The sequence below is a fragment of the Bufo bufo genome, chromosome 7, assembly GCF_905171765.1.
Source record: "Bufo bufo chromosome 7, aBufBuf1.1, whole genome shotgun sequence".
Taxonomy (NCBI): Eukaryota; Metazoa; Chordata; class Amphibia; order Anura; family Bufonidae; genus Bufo; species Bufo bufo.
The window spans coordinates 35,489,542-35,516,400 of NC_053395.1; the positions used below are offsets into that span (position 1 = coordinate 35,489,542).

Below are 26,859 nucleotides of genomic sequence, written 5' to 3' on the forward strand. Positions count from 1 at the left end.
ACGACGGTGGTTCACCAGACATCATGTCTGCCGGTGCCCAGGACACTTCAGCTTCCAGGGTTCACAGCACTGCAGAGCTGAAAGCGGGCCTAAACTTTCAGGTTACTTTCCAGAATAAGGCTACTTTCACACTGGCGTTTCTGGGTCCGCTTGTGAGATCCGTTTCAGGGCTCTCACAAGCGGCCCCGAACTGATCCGTTCATCCCCAATGCATTCTGAATGGATAAGGATCCGCTCAGAATGCATCAGTTTGCCTCCGTTCCGCCTCCATTCCGCTCTGGAGGCGGACACCAAAACGCTGCTTGCAGCGCTTTGGTGTCCGTCTAACCAAACAGATCCGCACAAAACGCGAGTGTGAAAGTAGCCTTAAACTGCCCCTACAAACCACATGGGGGATGTTTATCAAGACTGACGTTTTCCACGCCGGTCTTGATTCCCCCCCCCCCTTCCCCCGCGCAGCCAGAGGATGCGCAAAATTAATGTATAGGCCCCTTTGGATTTGTTGCATTGTCTGCAGGCCACGTGACAGTCTAAAATGTATCAGCTGCTGTAAATTTCTGTCTTTTACTCATGGCGGAAAACAGGCTTGAATAAAGATAAATGTGGCGGACCTGCTGCGACGCCCCGTTTTTGTTTTTTTCCGCCACTTCCGAAATGTGGAGCAAATGGGGAAAAATGGCAGGCCTCAAAATCAGCGACTTAAATGCGCCACTGTTGTGGTGAAGATCACTTAATTATCCCCCACAGTTTTTGTAGGGCATTCTTAAGGGCGCATTCAGACGGCCGTATGCTGTCCGCAAAATTTCGTATCTGTTTTTTTCCGGATTAGATGCTGTCCCGTTCACTTCTATGGGGCCCTTTTCTTCCATTGCACGGCTCAGCAAAAAAAAAAAATGAAACGTGTCCTATACTTGTCAGTGAAAATCAGGACATGGCCCTATCGAAGTCTATGGATCAGCAAAAAAAAAACTAAATGCAATCTGTTTTTTTGCGGACATGCTGAACTGTCCGCAAAAAAAAAAAACGGATCTGCATTTTTGCGTACGGCCGTCTGAATGAGCCCTAAAGGGATTTTCTGATTGTTTTATACTGATGACCCATCTTCAGGATCAATTATGCCAGTGTCTATTAAATCTGGCGGGTCGCGGGGGCCACGCCCGTCAAGGAAGGCAGATTATTGCGTAAATATGGCTTCCGACATAATTTGCAACTTTTTCTAAGCCACAGTAGTGGTGTAAACACTTTAATAAATCTCCCTGTGCAGAGCGTCGTATTATTTCCTATTATATAGAACATCTGACCATGGTGTTTTTGCAAAAAAAAAAAAATCTAGAAATTCTGTGTGTAACCACAAGAGCTGGTGTAATGTGAGCTGACACTTTGAAGTCCGCAGTGTTTTTGTTGCTGCGCTCCGGACTCCTCGCACGTCTGTGGCTTTGAAGTCTGGGGGGGGGGGGATGCTTTCTTAGTTTGTGGCTTTTCACCATGAAGAGAAGTTTCAGTTCTCGCTTCCTACACTTTGCCAACGACCCAGAACTAAGCCCTCGGCCTGGCAGGAGATGAGATGGTTGCAGGCTGCGATACCATGGGAATACCCCGGAGAATCCTGACACAACAATGGCGGAAAATTATTATTATTATTATTATTATTATTATTAAAGGGCCATTCATTCCATGGCGCAGTACAAGAAGTACAGAAGGAGAGAGGACCCTGCCCGCAAGAGCTTACAATCTAATGTTCTGTGTGTGGTTCGGGTAAGGTTGTCTTGTGTTTTATGCCAAAAGGGATCACACCATTAGAAGATCTAGATTTAAAGGGGTCGTCTCACTTCAGTAAATTGCATTGATCATGTAGAGAAAGTTAATACAAGGCACTTACTAATGTATTGTGATTGTCCATATTGCCTCCTTTGCTGGCTGGATTCATATTTCCATCACATTATACACTGCTCGTACCCAGGGGTTACGACCACCCTGCAATCCAGCAGCAGTGGTCGTGTTTACACACTATAGGAAATAGCACCGGCCTCTCTGGTGGCCGGGAGTGTGAGCCTAGGCTGGTGTTTTTTTTCTATAGTGTACAAGCATGACCACTACTGCTGGATTGCAGGGTGGTCGTAACCCCTGGGTACGAGCAGTGTATAATGTGATGGAAATATGAATCCAGCCAGCAAAGGAAGCAATATGGACAATCACTATACATTAGTAAGTGCCTTGTATTCACTTTCTCTACACGATCAATGCCATTTACTGAAGTGAGACAACCCCTTTTAGGGCCTCTTTCACATGAACGTGTGCGCCCCGTGGCCGCGCACGAGCACCAACCGTGGGGCAGCGGATCGCGGACCGATTTCACTTTAACGGGTCCGCGATCCGCCTGTTCCGCAAACAGATAGGACAAGTTCTATCTTTGTGCGGGACGAAACCCCACGGAAGCACTCCGTAGGCTTTCGTTCCGCATCTCCGGATTTGCGGACCCAATCAAGTGAATGGGTCCGCATCCGTGATGCGGAATGCCCACGGAACGGCACCCGTGTATTGCGAATCCGCATAACGGCCATGAAGCGCACACGTTCGTGTGAAAGAGGCCTAAGGGTGCTAAAGCAAGTAAGGGCTTTTTTTTCTTTTTTTGTGTGAGTCCGACTGTACAGATTTTTTATTTTTTTTTTGTGCGGATTTTAAAATCCACAGCATGTCAATTTATTTTATTTTTCCTGACCGGATTTTTTTTGCCATTCACTTCAAAGGGAAGAGTCAAAACCACATGTAAATCCGCACCAACTAATGCATATTGTCCGCACGGATTTCCATGTAGATTTCGGTGCAGATTGTCCGCACATAAATCCTAACCCTGTGCATTTACCCTTAGACGGATCGATAGGTAGATTATTGGGAATGAACTAAACGTTCCTGATAACTGCCCGATCATCCGGGGAGATGGGGGCTGCATTTACGTGACTCAATCGCCTCCGCTGTACGCGGAACAAGCCATCGCCTGTCTCTATAGAAAACCATTATTCAATCGCCGGCTTCATCGGGTGATCGCCAGCACCTTTTATACAAACGCACATCCCCCAGTAATCTGCCTGATCATCGGTCCGTATAAAAAGACTAGTAATGAGCGAAGCGAACTTCAGATGCGACTTCGCAAAAAACTGACTTCCGCTCATCGAAGCGCGTAAATTTTAATGCTGTAGGGAGACGGATCTCCGTACAGTAATAGTCCAAAAAGTTTTGAACGAAGCGACTTCGGATCTAGCATTCGAAGTTCGCTTATTACTAAAAAGGACCCCAACTATCTTTTTTTTTTTTTTCTTTTTTTTTTTTACTTACAGGGGATATTTTAACATTTTTTCACAATGGGCAGCTATGGGTCCGTCTTGGGTAAAATCGCCATCATGCTGCAGGGCAGCGCGGTTCTGGGTGAATTACCCTGGTAGACAGCTGGTAATGTGATTAATGCAGGTGAGTGGAGCTAATTCAATTACCTGCCATTTGTAAGTGATTTGGGTTGTCACGCTTTCTGCTGCCTTCCAGAGAGAAGGAATTTTCTCCTCTTTGAGAAAGTGATCTGGCTTCAAAGCTCCTCTGGAGGTAATCCTGAGACGGAAGCAGTTCCTTATTTTTTTTTTTTAGGCGTTAGCACAATTCAGTGGAACGGTCATTTATTAAAGAATATCGCCATTGCTTTTTGCTGAGGGGAGCCCAGATTATGAGCGGTGTCTATTCAGTTAAAGGGGTTGTATGAGATTAGAAAGAAAAAAAAAGGATGTTTTTGTAAACGGCGCCCCCTTTGTCTAAAGTCTGTGCCTGGTATTGCAGCTCTGTCCTTTTTCAAGTAAATGAGGCAGGGTTTGCACTACCAGGCACATCCTATAGATGGCAGTGTTCCTGGAACCTTCTGAACAGAATTTGGGCAAGTGATTTGCAAACTGTGGCGCTCTCGTCTGGTAAAACTACAACTCCTAGTATACGTTAGCTTACTGCCTGCCGGTGTGCTGGGAGGGCCTCTCTCCACAGCTGGAGGGCCACAAGTTGTAGCATACTGATATATAGAGAAGGTGCTATTGCCAACAATCGGCGGAAACTGCACGCGGATGTTAATCGCCATGCGTTGCCTGTGCTGGTCGTGGTTTTGCAGCAAGTACAAGTGAAACTTGGTAAGGCTACTTTCACACCCGCGTTTGTTGCGGATCCGTCATGGATCTGCGCAGACGAATCTGTTCAGATAATACAACCGTCTGCATCCGTTCAGAACGGATCCGTTTGTATTATCTTTCACATAGCGAAGACGAATCCGTTTTCTATTGTGCCAGATTGTGGCATAGAAAACGGATCCGTTCCCATGGACTTTCAATGTGTGTCAGAACGGATCCGTTTGGCTCAGTTTCGTCAAGCAGCGTTTTGGTGTCCGCCTCCAAAGCGGAACGGAGGCAAACTGAGCGGATCCTTCTCCATTCAGAATGCATTAAGGGCAAAACTGATCCGTTTTGGACCGCTGGTGAGAGCCCTGAACGGATCTCCCAAACGGAAAGCCAAAACGCCGGTGTGAAAGTAGCCTAAGGCGCGTGTGGTTAATGGGGCACATTTATCAAGCTCGCCTGTTATCGGCCATAAAATTAGACAGGCATATTTCATGAACATGAAAAAAGTCGCATTTGTGCGGGGAAAAGTCGCATGTCTCCTGGAAAGTGCAATTTTTAATGCGAAAAAACTCGCACTTCAGCACTGAAAACATACGAAGAAAAGCTTGCCAGCCCTGGAGTGGAGTAGAAATTAGACTGTTTTTGTGACAAATTCAGGTGCAAAAAAAGACGCACAAAGTTTGAGAACTTCTGAATTGGTCTAAAAAAAAATCAAAATCGGCAAACAGCCCCAAAAAACAGGCGCAATTTTAGTAGTAAATGCGATTAAATAAATAAAACTACTGACTCTTTAGTAAATGTGCCCCAATGCGTCTTGACTGTAACTCGGCGTGGAATAACTTGCAGCAAATCTTTATCATTTTACAGAACAAGTTGCAAAAAATGAAAAAATAAAATAAAATCCACAGGGTAAATTGACCTGCGGGGTGGACTTTAAAATACATTTCTACTCCAGATTTCTGCCTCTGCAGTGCACGTGGTATCATCCGCAGTGACATGGGGATGGAACACATGCTGCAGATTTTGCAGTGGATTTGTTGCGGATTTTGCCGCCATGTTGTTTTTTTGGTTTTTTTTCCAATCCCATGACAACTTTGTCCGTCATGCGATAAGCTGATAACTGATGCATATTAAGGGACCATAAATTGCAGATCTGCAAAACACTGCTGCGTTCCGCAATTTGTGGGCGGCGCATTATAGAAATGCCTATTCCTGTCTGCCCAACGGACATGCTCTATCTTTTTTGTGGGGCCGCAGAACGGATGCGGACCCATTTATACAGTCGTGTGGATGATCCCTATGGCTTGGTTTACACATCACTGATTGACTTAGGTGTGCGGTCCCTGGCTTCCATGCCAGGTTTCCTTTGCACCAGTTTTGATAAATCTCCCTCTGTGGGTCTAGTGTTGAGCGAAGCGAGCTTCCGATGCTACATCCAAAGTCGCTTCGTTCAAAACTTCGGATTAATGCTATTCTGAGATCTGTCTCTGTACAGTATTAGAATGTATGGGCTCCGATGAGCCAAAGTCAGTTATTTACGAAGTCGCTCGTGACTTCGTTCAATAATATTGGTAGTTGAACTTTTTAAGTTAAAGGGATTCTGTCACCTCGTTTTAGCTTATAGAGCTGACGGACATGCACGGCTAGATCGCCGCTAGCATGTCCGCAATATACCTGTCCTATAGGGCTGAGTGCTGTTATTGTGCTTAAAAAAAGATTTTATAGATATGTAAACGACCCTGGTAAGGGGCCCAAGGGGCTGTACGAACCTTCCTGGAGCCCAGCCAGGCGCCCCTGTGAAGGAGCCCAGCACCGCCTGCGTCCTCCAAATCTCCTCCTAGCTCACAGTTAGATCGCCGTAATCTCGCGATGCGCAGTGCTGGCATCAGCCTCAGGGAAGGAACTGTGCATGCTCGAGCTCGCGCATCGCGAGATTACGGCGATCTAACTGTGAGCTAGGAGGAGATTTGGAGGACGCAGGCGGTGCTGGGCTCCTTCACAGGGGCGCCTGGCTGGGCACAATATTAATCCGAAGTTTTGAATGAAGCGACTTCGAATGTAGCATCCGAAGCTCGCTTCGCCCAACATTAATGGTGACACCACGGAAGCACGCCCTATGTTGTTCGTGATGATGGATCCCTCACACACATTATAGTCTTTGAATCCTTGAAAACCAGGGACACAATACAAATAAAACCTGTGTTTGGTCCGTTGTTTTCACGGATTGCTGCTAGAAGATGCTCTGGAAATAAATGTTAAGCCTAGCCTTGTCCGTGAAATATGGAAGACACACAAACTGAAAACCATAGAACCACGGACCAAACGCTGATAGATCACGCACTGTCATGGATAAAACACGGACTGGGATGTGTAAATGAGGCCTAAGTTGAATTGTGACCCTCAAAATGGTAATAGAGGTTAGGGGTAGTAGTACCGAGCATGTAATTCTTATTTTTTTTATCCTGCTCCCCCCCCCCCCCTTCTCATTACGCGGTTAGGGCGCATTCACACGAATGTGGTTTGGTTCCCATCGGCTCGGATGTGGACCCATTCATTTCAATGGAGGAGCGGCAAAAGATGCAGACAGTGTGCTGTCCGCATCCATTGCTCTGTTCCGTGGCCCCGTAAAAATTATAGATCATGTCCTATTCTTGTCCGTTTTGCGGACAAGAATAGGCATTTCTATAATGGGCCACCCATTCCGTTCTGCAAATTGCGGAATTCACACGGGCGGCATCCGCAATTGGCGGACCGCAAAACACTGCACGTTCGTGTGAATGCGCCCTTAGAGAGAGTCGGCGAAGTACATGTCGGGCTCAGCCATTAGTACATATGTGTTATGGTTCATTATCTGCATTTGAGCTGATTTCTTTTCTGCGTTCATCACTCGGTTGTGAATTGTGCGCAATAACTGGCAAATCCAGCTCTGGGGGCGCTAGTTATGTCTCATCCCCCACTCCTGCTCATACAAAGTGCGTTTAGGGGGCAGCAATGGGCGGTGGGTACAGAAAAAAACAAAAACATCTTCCTCCAAAATCAGAATCTGAAATCTGTGCTTCATCCCTAGTCATTTTTTTCCCCCAGCACCACTCCTGTCTCGGGGCTGCCCCTGCAATGGCAGCAGTTATTTGTCAGGGCCTGACCTGCAATACCCGATTCAACCCAAGAAAAATAGTGGCGCCGTTTTTGAAAAAAAGAAAGGAAAAAAAGTCAATTTTTCTCTTCCCTGACAACCCCATTAAGTTGTGGATCAAAGTAAATTGAATACTCAGGGCTTGAGGGGGTGGAGCATGACACAGATCCAAAGAAAACCAAAGAGCGAGTCCCTACGTCATGCTCCGGCCACTCCCTTAGGTCCTGCCAGAGGCATAACACAGTGTGTAACGTGTGCCCGGAAATACCTAGACTGATACATTACTGCTTTAATACATACATACTGGACAACTTTTGACCTGCAGCCTCAGAAAGAGGGGATGTTTTTAAACCTTACCCCGTCCCTTTTAACAGGACTTGACCCTTTTCTTACAACATCCTGCTCCGTCTACGGATCCTCGTGTGCTGGGCTGTGTCTTATGATTTGCCAGCTCTATCAGGAGTCTGGGAGGGCTCCCCTTTTTTTCGGAAGAGTTGGCAAGTATTAGTATGATGGTGAGATACCCAGGGACAGTTAATGATGACCATAATGTGGTTTCATTTTAGCATCTGTTATGGCCCTAAATGATCAGACCTTTAAATGTTCCTCGCAAACAAATTAAAATTTCCATAGGGGTTCATGGAGGTTCAGGGACACGTCAATGCGACCATCTGAAAGCAGCAGGGGTGGACAGGCCATAGACCCTACAGGGAAATTGACTGGTGGGCCGATTTGATGCTACAGCATTAATTAAAGCTAGGAGCACCAGATCCACGTAGGTCCCCTCCTGAGTTCAACTGTATCGCTGTCCCCAGGGCGGTGATACGGGTGAATACTGCAGCGAGGGTGGCGGTATTTTGTGCTGCACTGTGGCACTTGGTTCTGCAGGGGTGGTACTTTGTGCTGCACTATGGTATTTGGTTCTGCAGGGGCGGTATTTTATGCTGCACTATAGTATTTGGTTCTGCAGGGGCGGTATTTTATGCTGCACTATAGTATTTGGTTCTGCAGGGGCGGTATTTTATGCTGCACTATAGTATTTGGTTCTGCAGGGGCGGTATTTTATGCTGCACTATAGTATTTGGTTCTGCAGGGGCGGTATTTTATGCTGCACTATAGTATTTGGTTCTGCAGGGGCGGTATTTTGTTCTGCAGTAAGGTATTGCTGGCCCCGCCTACTTGTGTTGGCCCACCTGCCTATAACATGGGGCCACTTTTAGTCCACCCCTGGAAAGCAGTGATTTTCCATGTAGGATGCCCACCAAAATGTGATATTCATATCTGCAGCTGCCCTAAATGTGAATTTTTTTAATGTCTTCTGGATTTTAGGTTCTTTTATGGTGAGTTTTGTAATGTGCTGTATTATAAAATGTTCTTTTACTGATAACCTGCCTTATCTTGCCGTGGTTTTGGCACCAGAAACAGCGCTGAGACTGCGGTGGGTGGCCACATACTGATCAACCCCACTGAATAAAGCCTCATTCACACGTCAGCATTGGAAGAGATTTATCAAACTGGTGTAAAGGAAAACTGGCTTAGTTGCCCATAGCAACCAATAAGATTCCACCTTAAATTTTTCAGAGCTCTTCTGGAAAATGAAAGGTGGAATCGGATTGGATGCTGTGGGCAACTAAGCCAGTTTGCCTTTTACACCAGTTTGATAAATTTCCCCCAAGGTTTTATTTTCCTTAAAGGGGTTGTCTCATCTTGGACATTGGGGGTAGCGGTGGCTGCACTTGCATGGTGCGCTTCCCATTAATTTCAATGACACTTCCGAAAATAGCCGAACGCACGCTTGGCTATTTAGAACACTCCCATAGAAATAAATAGAGGGGGGGCAGTGAATGCCTGGTGCACCCTCTGTCACTTTGCGGTCTCCGTTCTAAGGATAGGTGCCGGTCCCACTTTTATCATTATGGCATCTTTTGCGGACCCGTTGAAGTGAATGGGTCCGCGTCCGAGCCGCCAAAGCTCAAAAAACATTAGAGGAGATTTATCAAAAGTGGTGAAAAGGAAAACTGGCTTAGTTGCCCCTAGCAACCAATCAGCTGGATCCTTTCATTTTCCAAGGGAGCTCTGAAAAATGAAAGGTGGAATCTGATTGGTTGCTGTGGGCAACTAAGCCAGTTTTCCTTTTCACCCCTTTTGATACATCCCCAACACAGTTTGGTCTCCCTGTGTGGCCACATAAGATTATAAATGTCACGTGGTAGGTGTTTTTTTTAGGACCCCGATGCGTTTTGCACTGGGGGCCCAAAATCTTCAGGTTCTGTGATTACAGCGTACATCTTCGCCTCACTTAGCAGCACTTTTTACGGAGCCCGTCTCGGTGCTGACAGCTCGTTTCTGGGTCAGCGCTGCAGATGCATTAAGGATGAATATTTGCTTAGTAATTTAATCTCCCGTCTCAATCACACTTCCCTCTAATTGACTGAAGAGCCTCTTTGAAGTTTTTTTTTTTTTTTTTTTTGAGAAATGGCTCCTTGCCTGCCAGCGAATGATTGAGCGGAGACGGTTCCTTGGAAGGATATACTGCAGGTATTAGAGTTCACACCTGCCTCAGGTGCCTGCCTAGTAGCGTCCGCGCTCTCGGCGTTAAACCCTCATTTTCTCCTGAATGGGAGGACGTGTGTGTGTGGGATTTGCAGACGTTCAGTCGCAGAGTCTGGAGGCAAACTGATTGGGAAGCTCCTCAACAGGTGAGTGAAGGTTTTCCGGGATGGCAGACCCTTCGGCCATGTCACGCGCCTGCTGTCTGGTGTGCGTTTTGCTGTGATTGTGCCTTTTGCATCTATTTTTACGGCTGCACGCATTTCCTAAGTTTACCTAGTATTAGGTGCCGTATGGTGCCACGCAGGTCTTCCTGCTTCGAAGGCGCGGTGCCAAGTTTTAAACATACAGTACTTCCTATCTACAGTATATGGGGATGTGTCTGATCAGTGGACGTCCGACTGCTGGGGCACCCACCGATCGCGAGAATGGGGATCCTGTGTATCCATGTACCAATGGACCAGCCCTGGAGCATGTGAGCTGCCGCTCCATTAATCTCTATAGGACTGCCGGAGATATTTTTTTAAGGTCGCTTTTTTTTTTTTTTTTTTAGGAGTCAAAAGACTGGAATATTTGAAACGCCTGTCTTTAAATTGCCTCAAATTGATGCTCAACCTGCAGCCCTCCAGCTGTTGTAAAACTACAACTCCCACCAGGCCCTGCTGTATGTAGGCTGCCAGGGCATGCTGGGAGCTGAAGTTTTGCAACAGCTGGAGGGCTGCAGGTTGAGCATCCCTGCGCTTAATGAATCAGCTTAATCGTATTTGGTTAAAGTCTGACCTCTAGTGGTTGTTTTCTTGTAGGACAGGTTCATATTTACCAAGACTTGTCTTATTGGTTTGCGCATGTGTAACACCCCAGAGTGGCGTTACCACTTCTGCACCTTGCTACTGTCTTTATTGGTCTAACCTCATGTCATCTTGTGCATTTATTCCAGGTCCTCCACACTGTGCATTTCTAATGTTATGTAACTGTTCATGTAATGTGCCTGGTTCACCATCAGGTGGCAGCAAATATGGCAGAGCTATAGTTAAAGAGAGTGGAACTTACCCTTCCAATCTAAACCCCCCCCCCCCCCCCCCTGTAAGGAAGTGGGCTAGTCCGACTTCCTGAAGGGAGGGTGGGGACAAGTTAGTTCCAGACGGTCTAGAGTACCCCCTGCTAGGGGAAGGGTGTGCAGGGGCACATTTCTGCTGGACGTGCCCACGCCAGCCAGAGCACCCTAAGCTCTGCTGGCCATGAAGGCCAAAGTTTAAAGCCTCAGGAGCCAGGAGGAAAGTTCCCTCAACATACTGCAGGCATACTCAGGTACAGTTTGGATCTATGGACATAGACTACAAAATGGATCAGTAATACGGCTGTGTCCGTGAGCCCTACGGTCGTATCGCGCTCTTTCGTGAGAATGTTGACAGCGCAGGGGGAGAGATTTATCGATGGCGGTGCAGGGGAAAAAGTGGGGCAGATTTTTATCCGGAGACCTTTTAAAACTTGATTGCTATGGTCAACAGCTTCTCTTTTCCCTTTGCATCTTGATAAATCTCCCGGTGCCTCTGGAACCATGCACATAATCACCTGCATACCCGGAGCTGGTTAGTCAAGTGCAAAGTAATTGGGGGGAGGGTGCAAAAATGACATGGAAGACTATCCTTGTTATAGCTGCATTTTTTTAAATCAAATAATGCTCCCGGAGTTACATGGAAGTCAATGGAAAATATGAAATGCTCCACAAACTTTATTTTATTTTTTTAATGGCCTTTTGTGTGTTTTTGGGTCAATGGCGTTTTCTTTCAAATTTCAGCATGCTCTGGGTCTGGTATATGTATGTGTATGTATATATATATGTGTATATATATATATATATATATATATATATATATATATATATATATAAAAAGAAAATCCGCAGCACTCCTTCAAGTAAAAAATGTGCAATTTATTCACATTGCACATTTTTTACTTGAAGGAGTGCTGCGGATTTTCTTTTTCTACTGATTCCGTCCTATATCGAGGGACCACCGCGGGCACCCATACAATTACAGCTGTATCTGAAGGAGTGCTGCCTGACCTTCTCCATGTGTGTGTGTATATATATATATATATATATATATATATATATATATATATATATATATATATAGTCTCATAGGCATCCATGGTTTGCAAAAAAACACAAGTGCCAGTGTATGTTGCATTTAAGGCAAGGGCTCCACTGGTCGTGGCCAGGATCGTTGAGTAGCGGTGATCCCATAGAAATGAATGGGATCCCGCGGCAGTTGCAAGAAATACAACACGGCTGGATTTCTTGCGACTGCCGCGGGATCCCATTAATTTCTATGGGATCATCGCTGCTCAGCGATCCTGGCCGCAACAGGTGTCACCGTGTAGCCCTAGCCTTAATGCCGTTTTTGCATGACTTTTTTTAACCAGTGCATTCCCCCCCCCCCCCCCCCCCTACATACTTTCCTCTATAAAAACACCAAGCATGCAAAAATATGCCAGTAGAATCCTTCATTTCCACCCACCCCTATTCCCCTACCGATTCCACTACAAGTGTCAGGCAGAGGCATGAAAAGGTCCTTTAAAAGGGGTTGTCCAGGATTTTGATCAGCCGAGGTCCAACAGCCAACACTAGAGATGAGCGAATTTCCACTTATGAAATTCGTTTGCGATTCGTTTACTGGTAAAAGCAGAATTGCGTTATGGATATCGTTACCACGGACCATAACGCAATTCTATGACGGAATGCATAATGGAATGCCTTTAGAGGCGTTCCGTTATAATAGAAGTCTATGGGCTGCATAACGGATCCGTCCCGTTTCTGTTATGCAGGGGAGTCCTCTCCTGCATAACGGAAACTGTACGGATCCGTTATGCGGCCCATAGACTTCTATTATGACGGAATGCCTCTAAAGGCATTCCGTCATAGAATTGCGCTATGGTCCGTGGTAACTGAATCCATAACGCAATTCTGCTTTTACCAGTAAACGAATCGCAAACGAATTTCAAAATATGAAATTTGCTCATCTCTACCCAGTTCCACAGCCGATGGATTTCACCTGAATAGGAATTGTATGGATTTTATATTTGCTGTCACAATCACTTGCTCCGTCCTGTGCTGGTTATCCTCAGCGGCATTGTGCCGATGATGACCGTGGATAACTACTGCTATGTGTTCATCCAGGTTTACTTATTCTCCATCAGATCCGGAAATATGGAGTCTGTACCGGTTGTAATGTTTGCACTGTCTTCGCTGGCAGTCGTGTACTTTTAGATTATGTATTGACAGACACCATCCTTCCTTCTAGGCTCTAACATGTTTGGTCCCGGCCACAAAGTCACTTCTCCGCCATTGGCCGCGCACATCTACAGTCACATCTTGCCCAACAGGTTTTCCAGCATCTTCCTCCCGTCTCCTATTTTTGGATTTCAGCTGTTCCAGCCCTGCGGCCATTCTGGAGCACGTAAGGATGCCACTCTGTTCTCGCAGACAAGGCCTTGTCATTTGCCAGGTAATTAAAATACATCAAAGAGGTTCTTCTGTGAACGCCATTTGTTTTTCTGTTAACTCTAATTCGACCCAAAATCCAATGCCGATTCCTATTTCAGCAGCTATTTACCGCAGTCTCCTACGTTTTTATACCGGCCAAATGTAAAAGAACGTAAAGACGGACAGATCCTGCAACATTCATAACGCACCACAATATACATTAAAGTGGTATTCCGCCACTCAGCTGTTCGGCGGTAGCTTTGTCCACGGAACTACACAGCACCATCTATCGTGTAGTGGACAGAGCTGTCTACTGCAGAACGTCCATTACACAGTGGACAGAGCTGTGTAGTTCCAGCACCAGAGCAACTCCCGAAACGGCTGATAGGCAGGAGTGCAGGGTGTCGGATCCCTGTCGATAGCAGATCAGATATTGTAATTACCCCTTAAAGGCGCCAATATCTGTCCATACAAACCCAGTCCCATTTACGCCCTCCAAACATTTAGGGTAACTGCATAGGGTGCGGATTTGTATGCAGAAAATCCGCATGAAATCTACAAAAAAAAAAAGCCATAAATCTGCACTATTTATTGCAGATTTGGTGTGTTTTTTTTATGTGTTTTTTTGTGTGGATTTTCTGTGTATGTTAAAAACCCCATTGAAGTCTAGGGAGAAAAGCACTCTACATAAGGTGAGGCATTGTGCAATCAATGCTGCAGATTTTAAAATTCGGGTCAATTTCCACACGGAAAAAATACTCAGTGTCCATGAGATCTGACGAATCCCATTGACTTTGCTGGCACTGTATTAGGCCTCTTTCAGACGACAGTATGGCTTTTTCAGTGTTTTGCGGTCCGTTTTAAACGGATCCGTTGTTCCGTTTTTTGTTTCCGTTGTGTTTCCGTTTCCGTTCCGTTTTTCCGTATGGCAAATACAGTATACAGTAATTTCATAGAAAAAATTGGGCTGGTCATAACATTTTAAATAGATGGTTCCGCAAAAAACGGAACGGATACGGAAGACATACGGATGCATTTCCGTATGCATTCCGTTTTTTTGCGGACCCATAGACTTTAATGGAGCAACGGAACGTGATTTGCGGCCAAATATAGGCCATGTTCTATCTTTAAACGGAACGGAAAAACGGAAATACGGAAACGGAATGCATACGGAACACATTCCGTTTTTTTTGCGGGACCATTGAAATGAATCGTTCCGTATACGGACCGTATACGGACTGCAAAAAACGGCCCGCAAAACGGAAAAAAAAAAACGGCCGTGTGAAAGAGGCCTTACACTGAGGTTTTTTTTTGCACAAAAATAATTAAAAATGCAAATTTTTTTTGCATAATCCACATTGTGTGCAGGTACCCTTAGTGTCCCTTGTGCCCTCTCACACAGTAAGGAGGCACCCTTAATGCCTCCACACTCTGTAATGATGCCCCTTTAGTGCCCCTTCACAGTAGTGAAGCCTGCCTAATATATCCCACATTATGGATGCCCCTTATTGCCCTCCACACAGTAGATGCCTTATTAATACTTCCCCACAGAAGAGATGGCACTTAAGTGCCCCCACACACTAAAGATGCCTCCTAAGTTCCCACCAGAATGCCTCTTGGTGCCCCCCAACATTATGATGCTGCATCCACAACCTTACCTTCTTTGTGCCTCCGAAATAAATACCCACCTAACCTCGTTCTCATGAGGAAAGCATCAGATCAATCATTGGAGGTCCACTCTGATCTGCCCTGTCTGCGCTTTGCTCTGCAGGGGTAATGACGTCAGGGGTGTGAGTGGTGGAGTAGGCAGCCTTGTTCTAAGGATGCCGATACAGCTGAAAACAGGATATGTGGCCAGCTTTCCGGAACTGTGCCGCTTAATCCAGGCTGTCTCGTTGTATCAGACATGGTTGAGAGGCGTGTATGTTTTTAATACAAAGCTTCAAAATCTTCTGCAGGGAATAACATTCAAATATGTAGCCACCACCAGAGGGAGCCCAAGAGCTGACTGCATACAGTAATACATTAAACTCCATAATAACACCGTGTGCAGTGAGCGCCTTCTAGTGGCAGCGGCGGCAAGTGGCCAGAGTGTATGTTCATAACCCTTATAGGTAATAAGTTGCTCCACTTATTTTATAAATGAAGCCCAGGGAGCGCAGGCCCGGGTCCTGGAAGTGACTGTCTTCTATATATTGTAGATTGTCACATAAAAACCTGAATGGAGCATCTTGTAAAAGAGGTTTCCCTCCAGGCACAGTAACCATATGGATGTACTATCACTTTTCCCATCAGGTTTACATCGCTGCCTAAATCTATTCTGAGAAAACCTATAAATCCCGTTTATCAGTCTCGACATGACTTTATATCGCCAGGCTGAGCGCGGACCAGATTATTGCCTTTAAATATTAATTGCTGTCATTGCGTAATGCTACAACCAGTGTCCTATCTGTAAGGTATAGTCTCTAAGTGCCCTATGAATGTTTAAAAGCTGATATAAGGCTGGGGGGGGGCACCATTTTCTGATTGGAAAACCAATGCGCAAAATCTACAAAAAGAAAAAAAAAAATTCTAATAAAACATCTGTCATAAAGGGTTAGGCCTTCACACGACCGTATGGCTTTTTCAGTGTTTTGCAGTCCGTTTTTCACTGATCCGTTGTTCAGTTTTTTTGTTTCTGTTCCGTTTTTCTGTATGGCATATACAGTAATTACATAGAAAAAATTGGGCTAGACGTCAAATTTTCAATAGATGGTTCCGCAAAAACGGAACGGATACGGAAGACATACGGATGCATTTCCGTATGTGTTCCTTTTTTTGTGGACCCATTGACTTGAATGGAGCCACGGAACGTGATTTGCGGGCAATAATAGGACATGTTCTATCTTTCAACGGAAACTGAATGCATACGGAGTACATTCCGTTTTTCTTGCAGAACCATTGAAATGAATGGTTCTGTATACGGACCGTATATGGAACGCAAAAAAGAGGTCTTAATCTGTTCACTGCTATGGCAATAGAGGCAGTGTAGAGCCTCTAGAATCACAGTTAGGGCTCATGCATATGGCCGCTGGGTGTTTTGCTTTCCGCAAATAGTGGATCCGCAAGACACGGATACGGGCTGTGTGTATTCCTCATTTTGCGGAACGGGACGTCCGGCCCCTAATAAAATAGTCCTGTCCTTGTCCGTCATATCACATTCTATTCTATTTTTTCGGCCCCATTAATGTGAACGGTTCCGCATACGTGCCACAAAAAAACGGAATGGACACAAAAAAAAAAGACATTAGTGTGCATGAGCCCTTAGGGTTGTTCCCTCCGGATCAGGCTGCAGTGAAGATGGGCAAGTACTTACCTGCCAGATCTTCCACCATCACTCTGGTTCTTCACCCGTTGCTTACCTGTTCTTCATGGCATCTTGATCCGGAGGGTTGTCCAGTTTCTCCTGAAAGTGGACAACCCTTTGTAGTACATTCCCTATAGAGTTATTCTCATCCAGACGACAGGTCCAGGTCCCATCTATTAAAACGGGGCCCTATCTTCATGAATGGAGAGGTGGCCATGAATGTGTGACTCTCTCCCACCACTTCTATTGGAGTTCTGAATATAGTTGAGCACCCCTACTCGGCTCTCATGGAACTGAATGGAAAGAGCCGGGTTAATAAATTGTTATACTGGAGGTGCAACTAGCAACCTAAAGTTTAAACTGGTTGGTTCATCTCAGACTTTGATAACATATCACTAGGATATGCAGTAAAAGTCAGATAGCTGCGGGTCCTATTTCTTGAACGGGGCCCCCCAATGTGAAGAAGAGCGCACCGCTCATGCGCAGGTGCTCCCCATTCACTAGGATTGGAGTCCCGAAAATTGCAGAGCGAGTGCACACAACTATTTTCTAAAGCCTTGAGGAGGATGGAGAGCGCATTGTGCGTACACAGCCAACTCTTCTTGAAATTCCCATAGAAGTCAATGGAGAGTGTCTGCTCGCTTTTACTTCAGGGGGTCCCATTCTGGAGGTAGTTGTGGGTCCTAGAGATGGGACCCTCACCTATCTGACATTAATGACATATCTTAGCGAGATGCCATCGCTGTCTGAGATGAGACTACCCCTTTAATGCTTTATAAATTCCCCTGTTTAAACTAGTCCTGTAAAATAAGTTCCCTTTAAAGGGGTTGTCCAGTTTCCGATATTGATGACCTGTCTTCAATGTCAGATAGGCGGGGGTCTGACGCAACTGATCAAAGCTGCCTTCTCTTCCAACAGCTAATCAGCTGGGGATGCTGCGAGTTAAACCCCTACCGATCTGATATTGATGACCTATCGTGATAGGTCATCAGCATTGGAAACCAGACAACCTCTTTAAGTGCAACCGACCATGGGATGTTTGACGAAGCGAAATGCACAAACATTCTGTCTGAATTTGCCCCCAAAAAGTGGGATACATAGTTGGTGCCAAATTTTTTGACACTTTTTTTGAACCCTCTTTGACCATTTTTTAAAAAGTGTCATGGAAAAGGCCCATGACTTAGAAGGGTTGCAGCAAATGTATTACATGTTTCAGACTTACACCTTCTACAACCTTTTTGAAAAATGCGATGTAATTTTCGCTGTAAAAACACTAGGATTTACCAGTGAATGAGTCTGCACATGGGGCTGAGTATTTCTTGGCTTGCTGTCTCCTAGAAGATAGATAATGTTATTGAAAGGGGTCAATAATTTGAAGTACCCCCATCTCTTCTTTATCATCCTAAATTGTATCATAGCTGCAGGTCAAATGGGACCCATGTAGACATGATAGACCACACCATAGAACCATTACTCAAGGACGCTATAGATGTGGATGTTATATTCCTCTGGATCTTGTCACCTTGGTTGGAGTCTTCTTCTTCAGTCGTCTTTCCGTTTCTCCCTGTTAGACAAGAGCCATTGCATGAAGCAGCGGAGATCGCGAGCCAATTACAGCAGCTGGCAACTGGAAGAACTGGAAAACGTGTTCCAGACCAACCATTACCCAGACATCTTCATGAGGGAGGCCCTGGCACTGAAGCTGGACCTGTTAGAGACTAGAGTGCAGGTGAGACAGGGGGGTGATATATATCCTCTCATCAGTATGGTCATAGACATAGCGTGAAGGTCCACGAACCTCCTGATTTCGATGAGCTCGGTCGTCCATCAAGTGTATATGGAGAATTTACAACTCTGCCCATTGGAAGATGTTATAGAAAAGATGGATTGGGCAGTAGCACTTAAACATGTCCAATCTACAGTATTTGTTCTCAAAGGGGATAAGCCGTCATCGAAGACCATTCAGGAGTCAGGGAAAGTGTAGTGACTATCCTGTGAAAGGTAATCGTGTCCGCTATCACCTACATTCACAAAAACAGATTTAATGAAGTTCCGATTTTAGAAAAGGGAGTCTGCTTTTTTTCTTACTCCTTCCAGTAACTAAATCTCATTTGGTGGTTTCCAAGCTTACCTCCCTCTTCCCCTTCAATATCACAACATTAATTTAGAAACTCCATCAGCCTAAGGGCTCATTCAGACGGCCGTATGTACGGGTCCGAATCCGTTCCGCAATTTTGCAGATTGGGTGCGGACCAATTCACGTCAATGAGGCCGCAAAAGATGCGGATAGCACATGGCCGATATCTGTGTTTTGCGGACCGCAAAACACTTAAGGCCATCTGAATGAGCCATACGTTAGATCCTTAGATCAGTGTTTCCCAACCAGTGTGCCTCCAGCTGTTGCAAAACTACAACTCCCAGCATGCCCGGACAGCCTTTGGCTGTGCGGGCATGCTGGGAGTTGTAGTTTTGCAACAGCTGGAGGCACACACACTGGTTGGGAAACACTGCCTTAGATGACGTCCTATGATATTCTATTACTTACCTGTGATTTTGATCATGAGTATTTGTGCACTCTTCCAAATTTGCACACAACCATGGGCGAAGTCTCTTCCTATAAATGATGTAGGCACAGATAATACTGCCTCCTTTTCTTTCTGTAAACGATGTAGGTACAGATAGTACTGTCTCTCTCTGTAACTGATATAGGTACAGATAGTACTGTCTCCCAGTCTCTACCTGTAGATGATGTAGGTACAGATAGTGCTGCCTCCGTTTCTCTCCCTGTAGATGTAGGTACAGATAGTACTGCCTCCCTGTTGCTCTCTATAAATGATGTAATCACAGGTATCACTGAGTCCCTTTCTCTTTCTGTAAATGGTGTAGGTACAGATAGTACTCCCTACTTGTAAATACTTTAGCTACAGACAGTACTGCCTCCATGTCTCTCCCTGTTATATAATGTACACATAGTACTCCCTTCCCATCGCTCATGCCCTGCCTCCCAGCTATTCTAATTTACTCCCACAGCACAAAGCAATGAAAGCACAAAGTTCCTGATAGAAACGCAAACTGAAAAAATATGGCACTTTTAACAAAGTGTTTGTCCAAAATAGACAACCACCAACCACTTTAATTTTCTTGAAAGTCAAACTGATCTCAGCTAAATGAAGTTACTGACAGCCACTTCAGCTCAGACCTCTAGCAGCGTCTGCAAGATCTATTGCCAGAAATATACCGTACGTATTATTTCTAGTGTAGACTTCATAGATAACAGAATTCTTCCCCAATTTCTTCCTCAGGTATGGTTTCAGAACAGGCGAGCAAAGATGAGAAGGCAAATGAAGATGCAAAATTATCAAGTCCCATGGGAGGATAAGAGTAGTTCAGACTGTAATACCAATAGAAGACCAGAGGAGAACCCATTAGAGGACAGAAAATGTACCAGAAACAAAGTATTGGAGCCCCCAAACCAAATGACGGAAGTTTCAAACCAAAGAGAAGACAATACAACCCGTAGCATTGCCACCCTACGTACAAAGGCACGAGAGCATGAGGCTGGGATACATGGCTTGGTAGCAACACAAGAGAGACCTCAGAAGTTCACAATGAATCCAGAATCGGGGACAGATGTTACAGTTCAATAGCAGCAAGACGTAACATCTCTTAAATGACTGATTTTGGAAGATAGGGGCAGGTTTATGCTAAGTGCCATGTTTTTAATAATGGATGTCTATTGTCTTCTGATTTGGTCAAGCAAAATATATGTATAGGAGATATCACCATCCTACACAATAATTCTTTGTGCCTTCTGTCAAATAAATCAGTGTTGTTGGGGTGTTTACCGGGAACATATTCATCTTGTCATCTTCCAACCATCTGCTAACTTGTCCTGGCTTGAGGAACCCTCACCAGAAAGCTGGAAGTACAATGAGAATGAATGGAATTAAGGTGGTGTGATTTCCTCTAAGAGCCATAACAAAACAGGACTTTGTGTAAAAAAAGACAATGTACATGGGATCTTTTCCTTGGGATGATGTGCAAACAACTGAAAACTAGGAAAGATGATGGCCCACCAGGTATTCTCTATCAATCACTTCAGTTAGATTCTCTAACCAGGAGGGTGAAGTAGTAAAATAGACAGAGGTTGAATAGGCCCATCAGGAGGTTCTAAGAGATCTCAGGTTCTGACACGATAAAGCAGCCCAGCCAAAGCCGAACCCTACAGGTCCAACAGAGGAAAACCCCATTTGAAGGCAACACTTGGGTGGGTATCACTTTCATAACCTATTGGTTCTTAAGGATATGACTTGAAGACATTAGATGTGGCAAGGAAATGAAAAGCTGCCATGGACTTTCCTGTCGTGGGACTAATGTATCCTAGTCGTACACTGGCAAGACAATATTTGTATCTTCTATATTACTCTGCCATGGACATTTTTTTTTGGTATCCACAACCTTGAAGACCAATCATGCCAACAGCCTTCTAGGTTCTTGAGGACCATCTAATATAAGTCCTGTATGTGTCTTCAAGGGGATGTTGAAACATTTTCATTACAAAGGGAATAAACAGGATCCTTGTGATTTTTACATGCAGTCCTTCTGATGATTCTTGACTTCATGGGCAATGCCAGTCTCAATTTCTCTTTCTTTCTCTTCTTTTTGTTCTCCTCTCTTCTATTCTATTTCTCTTGTCTTGTTTCTCTCATTCTTTCCTCTCTTTACCTCTTTCTTTCTCCCCTCTATCTCTAATCTCTCTCAATCTTTTTCCTCTCACTTCTATCCTTTCTCTTTCTCCTCCCTTCTGTTCTTTCTTTCTTCCCTCCTCTATCCTCTCTCCTCTCTTTATTTTCTACTCTTTACCCTTCTCTCTCCTCTTTCTTTGATCTCTCTTCTCTGTTCCTTTCTCTTTCTCTTTCTCTTCTCTATCCCTCTCCCCTTTTTCTCACTCTCTCTTTGCTCTCCCTCTCACACTTTGTTTTAGTTGTTTCCCCCCCCCCATAAATCAGTAATATAATCTCCCATCCCATGAGGACAATATGGTTTCTGTGCCACCCTGCGATCTCTGCAAATGTACAGGAGGTTCCTTAGTTCACAAAAAATCCACCTAGTGTAAAACTGTAAATAGAAGACAAGGAGGAGGGGGATGCAGCTGCAGTTTCTCACTGAATATTCCAGTAAAACCATATGAAGGAGATGTAGATCAGCAAGGAGAAACAGCTCATTGGTTCAGAGCACCCAGCACTTCCTTACATTGCACCAGGATGAGCCACACAGGTTTCCCGATGCAGTTTTTGGAAAAAAAATAAATAAATCTGAAGTGGATCATAAAAGGAGAGATTAAGTATAAAGGACAAATACAACTTTTCTTTGAATCCACTCCTGGTTTTGGTTTCCAAAACTGCATGCATAAACCTGATTGTGTGGCTGCACCGTAAGGGAAGCCCAATAATGTGGTGTGAACCCTTCCTAAGGAGGGCGGTAAATGTTCTTCATTGTATTGATACTTTCCCCTGAATTTAGTCTCCTCCACGTTTTACATGAAGGTTTTATACGATTATTGAAAATTGCATTGTATCCATTTGTATAGTTTTTCTTTTATTTATTTTTTATACTTGTTTGTAAATTAAATTTAAGAATAACCAACACATATGCCAACTTTAGAGGGGTATCCCAGCCAAAGACATATATGCCATTAAATGTCCGATGGGTGAAGGTCTTCCCCTCTGGGATCCCAGCTATTTGGAGAATGGGGTGTCTTCGACTCCTCTTCAGCAGCACAAATCTATACAAATAAAGTTCTCTCACTGACTGAATTCAGAAAATACAGCACATAATTGTGCCTAGCTGCAGTACTCAATTATGTCACTAGAGGGAGCCAATACCTTACTGATAAACACAAGGTAATTAAAAAAATAATAAAAACATAAAACTATCCTAAATAAAGCATAGAAAGTAAATTCCATACCTTGCCTCAGCCTATACATCCCATTTAGTACAATTCTGCCGGATGCAGAAGAATTTTAATTATGATGCAAAAATGCATTGTTAAAATGAAGCTCTGCTTTTGAGAGCCACTGGCTGTATAGTCAGCAAATGTAAAATGTAGCTTCTGTGCACTATACCACTGATAGGCAAACTGCGGCTCTCCAGCTGTCGCAAAACTACGACTCCCATCATGCTCTGCTGTAGGCTGAAAGCTGTAGGCAGTCTTTGCATGCTGGGAGTTGTAGTTCTGCAACAGCTGGGGAGCCGCAGTTTGTCTATCACTGCACTATACCATCAGTGCATGGCTGCATGCTTTCTTATTTTTATCCTGCACCGTGTAAAAAGTATATATTCTACCTGGAAGCCATCAGCAAGCAGGTTAACTGGCACTAAGAAATGCTTTATGGATTTACATTATTCTAATGGCTTGGGTGAATATTAAAAATATTCAGCCATTCTGTCACAAAGGTTTAACTGGTTTTCTAACTGTGTGGCTGGTACTTTCACTTTCATGTTGTGCCAGAGGTCATCAACACTTATTTAAGCCAAATACTCGGGAAGATAAGAACTGAGCTATAATGAGTGTTTATAATGTCAGAGATAAGGAGCCCGTCAGCTCCCCAACTGACGGAAAAGAGAGAAAAACCAGAGGCTGCATCTCAGCTCTGTACAGAAATTCCATATTTTTTTAATAAAGACCAATTGAAAAAATGATTTTTAGCTTAAAATAAGTAAAATGCAATAATTAAAAAACAAATTGCCTCAAAGGTGTACATAGCCTTTAAGCACAAAAACAAAAGAGTTTAAACATTTTGGTGGAAAATATTGGTCTAAAGTGAGACAGACAAGAAGAGACGTAAGGTAGCAAGACACTCCAAATCTAGTGCGCAACGTGAACCACCATAATAAATTTGACACATCTTTTGGTCTGTAATAAATGAAAATCAGACATCATATAGTGCATGACAATCTCTTTCTAACAAAGCTAGAACCAGCCCTGTACCTCACATGGATCCAGAGATCTCCTCATTTATTGTTCTGCTAGGTTTATATCAAGCTGACAGCTCAGAGGCCGTGTCCTTTTCCTGCAGCTGGTGACAGTTGAAGGATGGAACTGAGCATGTGCGTCCACCTCACTGAGGCGGACAGAGAAATTAGAAATAGAACAAACAGCAGGTGGCGCTATACAGATAGATTTCATTGAATATCTCAGTGACTATACTAAATAATTACTTGCATGCAATTACAAAAGTATTCAGATCCAGGTCCTGGTTTGAAAAATGTAGAATATCTTTCGTGGGAGAACCCCTTTAAGGCCTCTTTCACACGAGCGTGTCCGGATAAGGTCCGGATGCGTTGCGGCAAACCCGCGCAAGTAGGTACGCAATTGCAGTCAGTTTTGACTGCGATTGCGTTCCGTTCAGTTTTTATCGCGCGGATGCAATGCGTTTTGCATGCGTGTGATAAAAAACTGAATGTGGTACCCAGACCCGAACTTCTTCACAGAAGTTCAGGTTTGGGTTCAAGGTTGTGTAGATTGTATTATTTCCCCTTATAACATGGTTATAAGGGGAAATAAATAATAGCATTCTGAATACAGAATGTATAGTACAATAGGGCTGGAGGGGTTAAAAAATAATAAATAATGTCTTGTTCTGTGAGGAATAGGACCTTTGATGACGTCACTGCGCTCATCACATGGTCCGTCACATGATCTTTTACCATGGTGATGGACCATGTGATGAACGTAGTGACGTCATCAAAGGTCCTATTCCTCACAGAACAAGACAGAAGAGATGCTGGCTGCGCGAACAAGTGGATTAAGGTGAGTTAAGTTTTTTTAATTTTTTTTTTTAACCCCTCCAGGCCTATTGTACTATGCATTCTGTATTCAGAATGCTATTATTTTCCCTTATAACCATGTTATAAGGGAAAATAATAAAGATCGGGTCCCGATAGTCTCCTAGCAACCATGTGTGAAAATCGCACCGCATCCGCACTTGCTTGCGGATGCTTGCGATTTTCACGCAGCCCCATTCACTTCTATGGGTCCTGCGTTGCTTGAAAAACGCACAAAATAGAGCATGCTGCGATTTTCACGCAACGCACAAGTGATGCGTGAAAATCACTGCTCATGTGCACAGCCCCATAGAAATGAATGGGTCCGGATTCAGTGCGGGTGCAATGCATTCACCTCACGCATTGCACCCGCGCGGAAAACTCGCCCGTGTGAAAGGGGCCTAAGAGGCTAAATTTAAGACACTTTTTTTTTTGCATAATGCTCATCAGGTAAAGGGACTGCATGAAGAGATATCGCCCTAGTATGAACGTAGTCACCATAAATCATTTGTACTTTGGGTCAGATTGTATTGTGTGCACTTTTCTCTTAGGCTCGAGGTCCGACTCCCCTTTGCACCCTTCTATTGCTGCAGCCTAGTATGACAGCTCTTCCATCGGCCATTCTTGTGGGTCCGATGTTGTATTTTTCATACGATGTAAGGGTACTTTCACACTAGAGTTAAAGTTTCCCAGTATTGAGTTCCGTCATAGGGGCTCAATACCGGAAAAAAACGCATCAGTTTTATCCCAATGCCTTCTGAATGGAAAGCAATCTGTTAAGTATGCATCAGGATGTCTTCAGTTCAGTCCCTTTTACAGTAATTGGCCGGAGAAAATACCGCAGCATGCTGCAGTATTTTCCAAAATTCCAGAACACTTGCCTGATTGCCAGATCCGGCAATAATTTCCATTGAAATGTATTGATGCCGGATCTGATACCGCAGACCTTTAAGTCTATGAAAAAGATAAATACCGGATCAGTTTTTCCGGATGACACCGGAGAGACGGATCCGGTATTACAATGCATTTGTCAGACGGATTCGGAAACAAATGATGTCCGTTTGCATCCGGGCAGTTCTTCTAATGCTAGTGTGAAAGTACCCTAAAGCCTCATTCACACGTCAGTGTTTCACGGACGTGTGCTGTACGTGTTCTCCGCGGACAGCACGTCTCCATTCATTTGAATGTGTGTATTCACACATCAGTGTTTTAGCACGGTCCGTGTTTTCAGAACGGATGCATGTCCTATCTTGGTCTGTGTTCTCGGATCCCTTACGCCCATTATAGTCAATGAGTCTGTGAAAACCACGGATGCCATTCGTGTTTTACGGATCATTAAGAAGAGATGCTTTGAAAATTATTTTTCAGCTGTTCAGTGTCAGTGCAACAGGGACAGCAAAAAACGGACTCACGGACCCAACACGGACAGCTTCACGGATGCATCACTGACCACCTGGTCACGGATTTGAGCACGGACACGGACGTGTGAATGAGGCCGAATGCACATGGCCGTGTTCTGCGGCCGAGAGCGGTCCGTGGTATGCCGGGCTGGATTCCTGTTCAGAGCAGGAGCGCACGGCGTCATTGGTTGCTATGACGCCGTACGCTTCATGCCGCCGCTGCACTACGGTAATACACTCGTATAGTGTATTACTGTAGTGCAGCGGCGGCATGAAGCGCACGGCGTCATAGCAACCAATGAGGCCGTGCGCTCCTGCACTGAACAGGAATCCAGCCCGGCATGCCGCGGAACGCGGCCGTGTGCATTCAGCCTGAGGCTTTATATGTACCACGTTTGAGACAAATCTGACCAATTTTCCCTTTCCACATTTGATCTTGTAGTGACACATCCCCCCCCCCCCTCCCCCTCCCTTTACTATACAAAAACCAGTCATTATATCTATGCAGATGACATCCACGGCCGTGCGGATCACATAGGTGTTATCTGCCTACATATAATGACTTGATGAGGTAACACCTTTCTGTACATTTGACATGTGCTGATGGCAGATATCCTAATTAATTTAGTTTCATTTTCCTTTGGAGATCGCTTAATTAAAGGACCACTGAATATAAATGCAGGTAGAGGGTGATTTATATGCAGAATTCACACCAGGCTCAAATGCATCCAAGCTGATTGTTCAACTGATACAATAAATGCAAAAAAATAAATAAATAAATAAAAATAAATCATTTATAAAAATCAACATTAAATTGAATGGCATCTTGAGGCATTCCTGGGGGAATAGTTTATCCTGCAACTCAAGGGTTGTGTGGTCGGCCATGAACTTGCTCTATGCCCTATTATCGGGCTCTCTTCCCACTGAATCTGAACATTACTGCCAAACCTGAAAGCTGCCAAACTATAATT

At 44.5% G+C, this 26,859-nt stretch overlaps 1 protein-coding gene across 1 annotated transcript; it reads left to right on the plus strand.

Moving 5' to 3' along the window:
- Window positions 1-21,072, plus strand: LOC121007490 (homeobox expressed in ES cells 1-like). The gene is made up of 5 exons (XM_040439433.1): window positions 1-101; window positions 9,752-9,977; window positions 13,134-13,337; window positions 18,233-18,390; window positions 19,964-21,072. Exons 3-5 carry the CDS (start codon window positions 13,142-13,144, stop codon window positions 20,306-20,308), a joined length of 699 nt encoding a protein of 232 aa, XP_040295367.1. The 5' UTR covers window positions 1-101; window positions 9,752-9,977; window positions 13,134-13,141; the 3' UTR covers window positions 20,309-21,072.
- The last annotated feature ends 5,787 nt before the right edge of the window (window positions 21,073-26,859 follow it).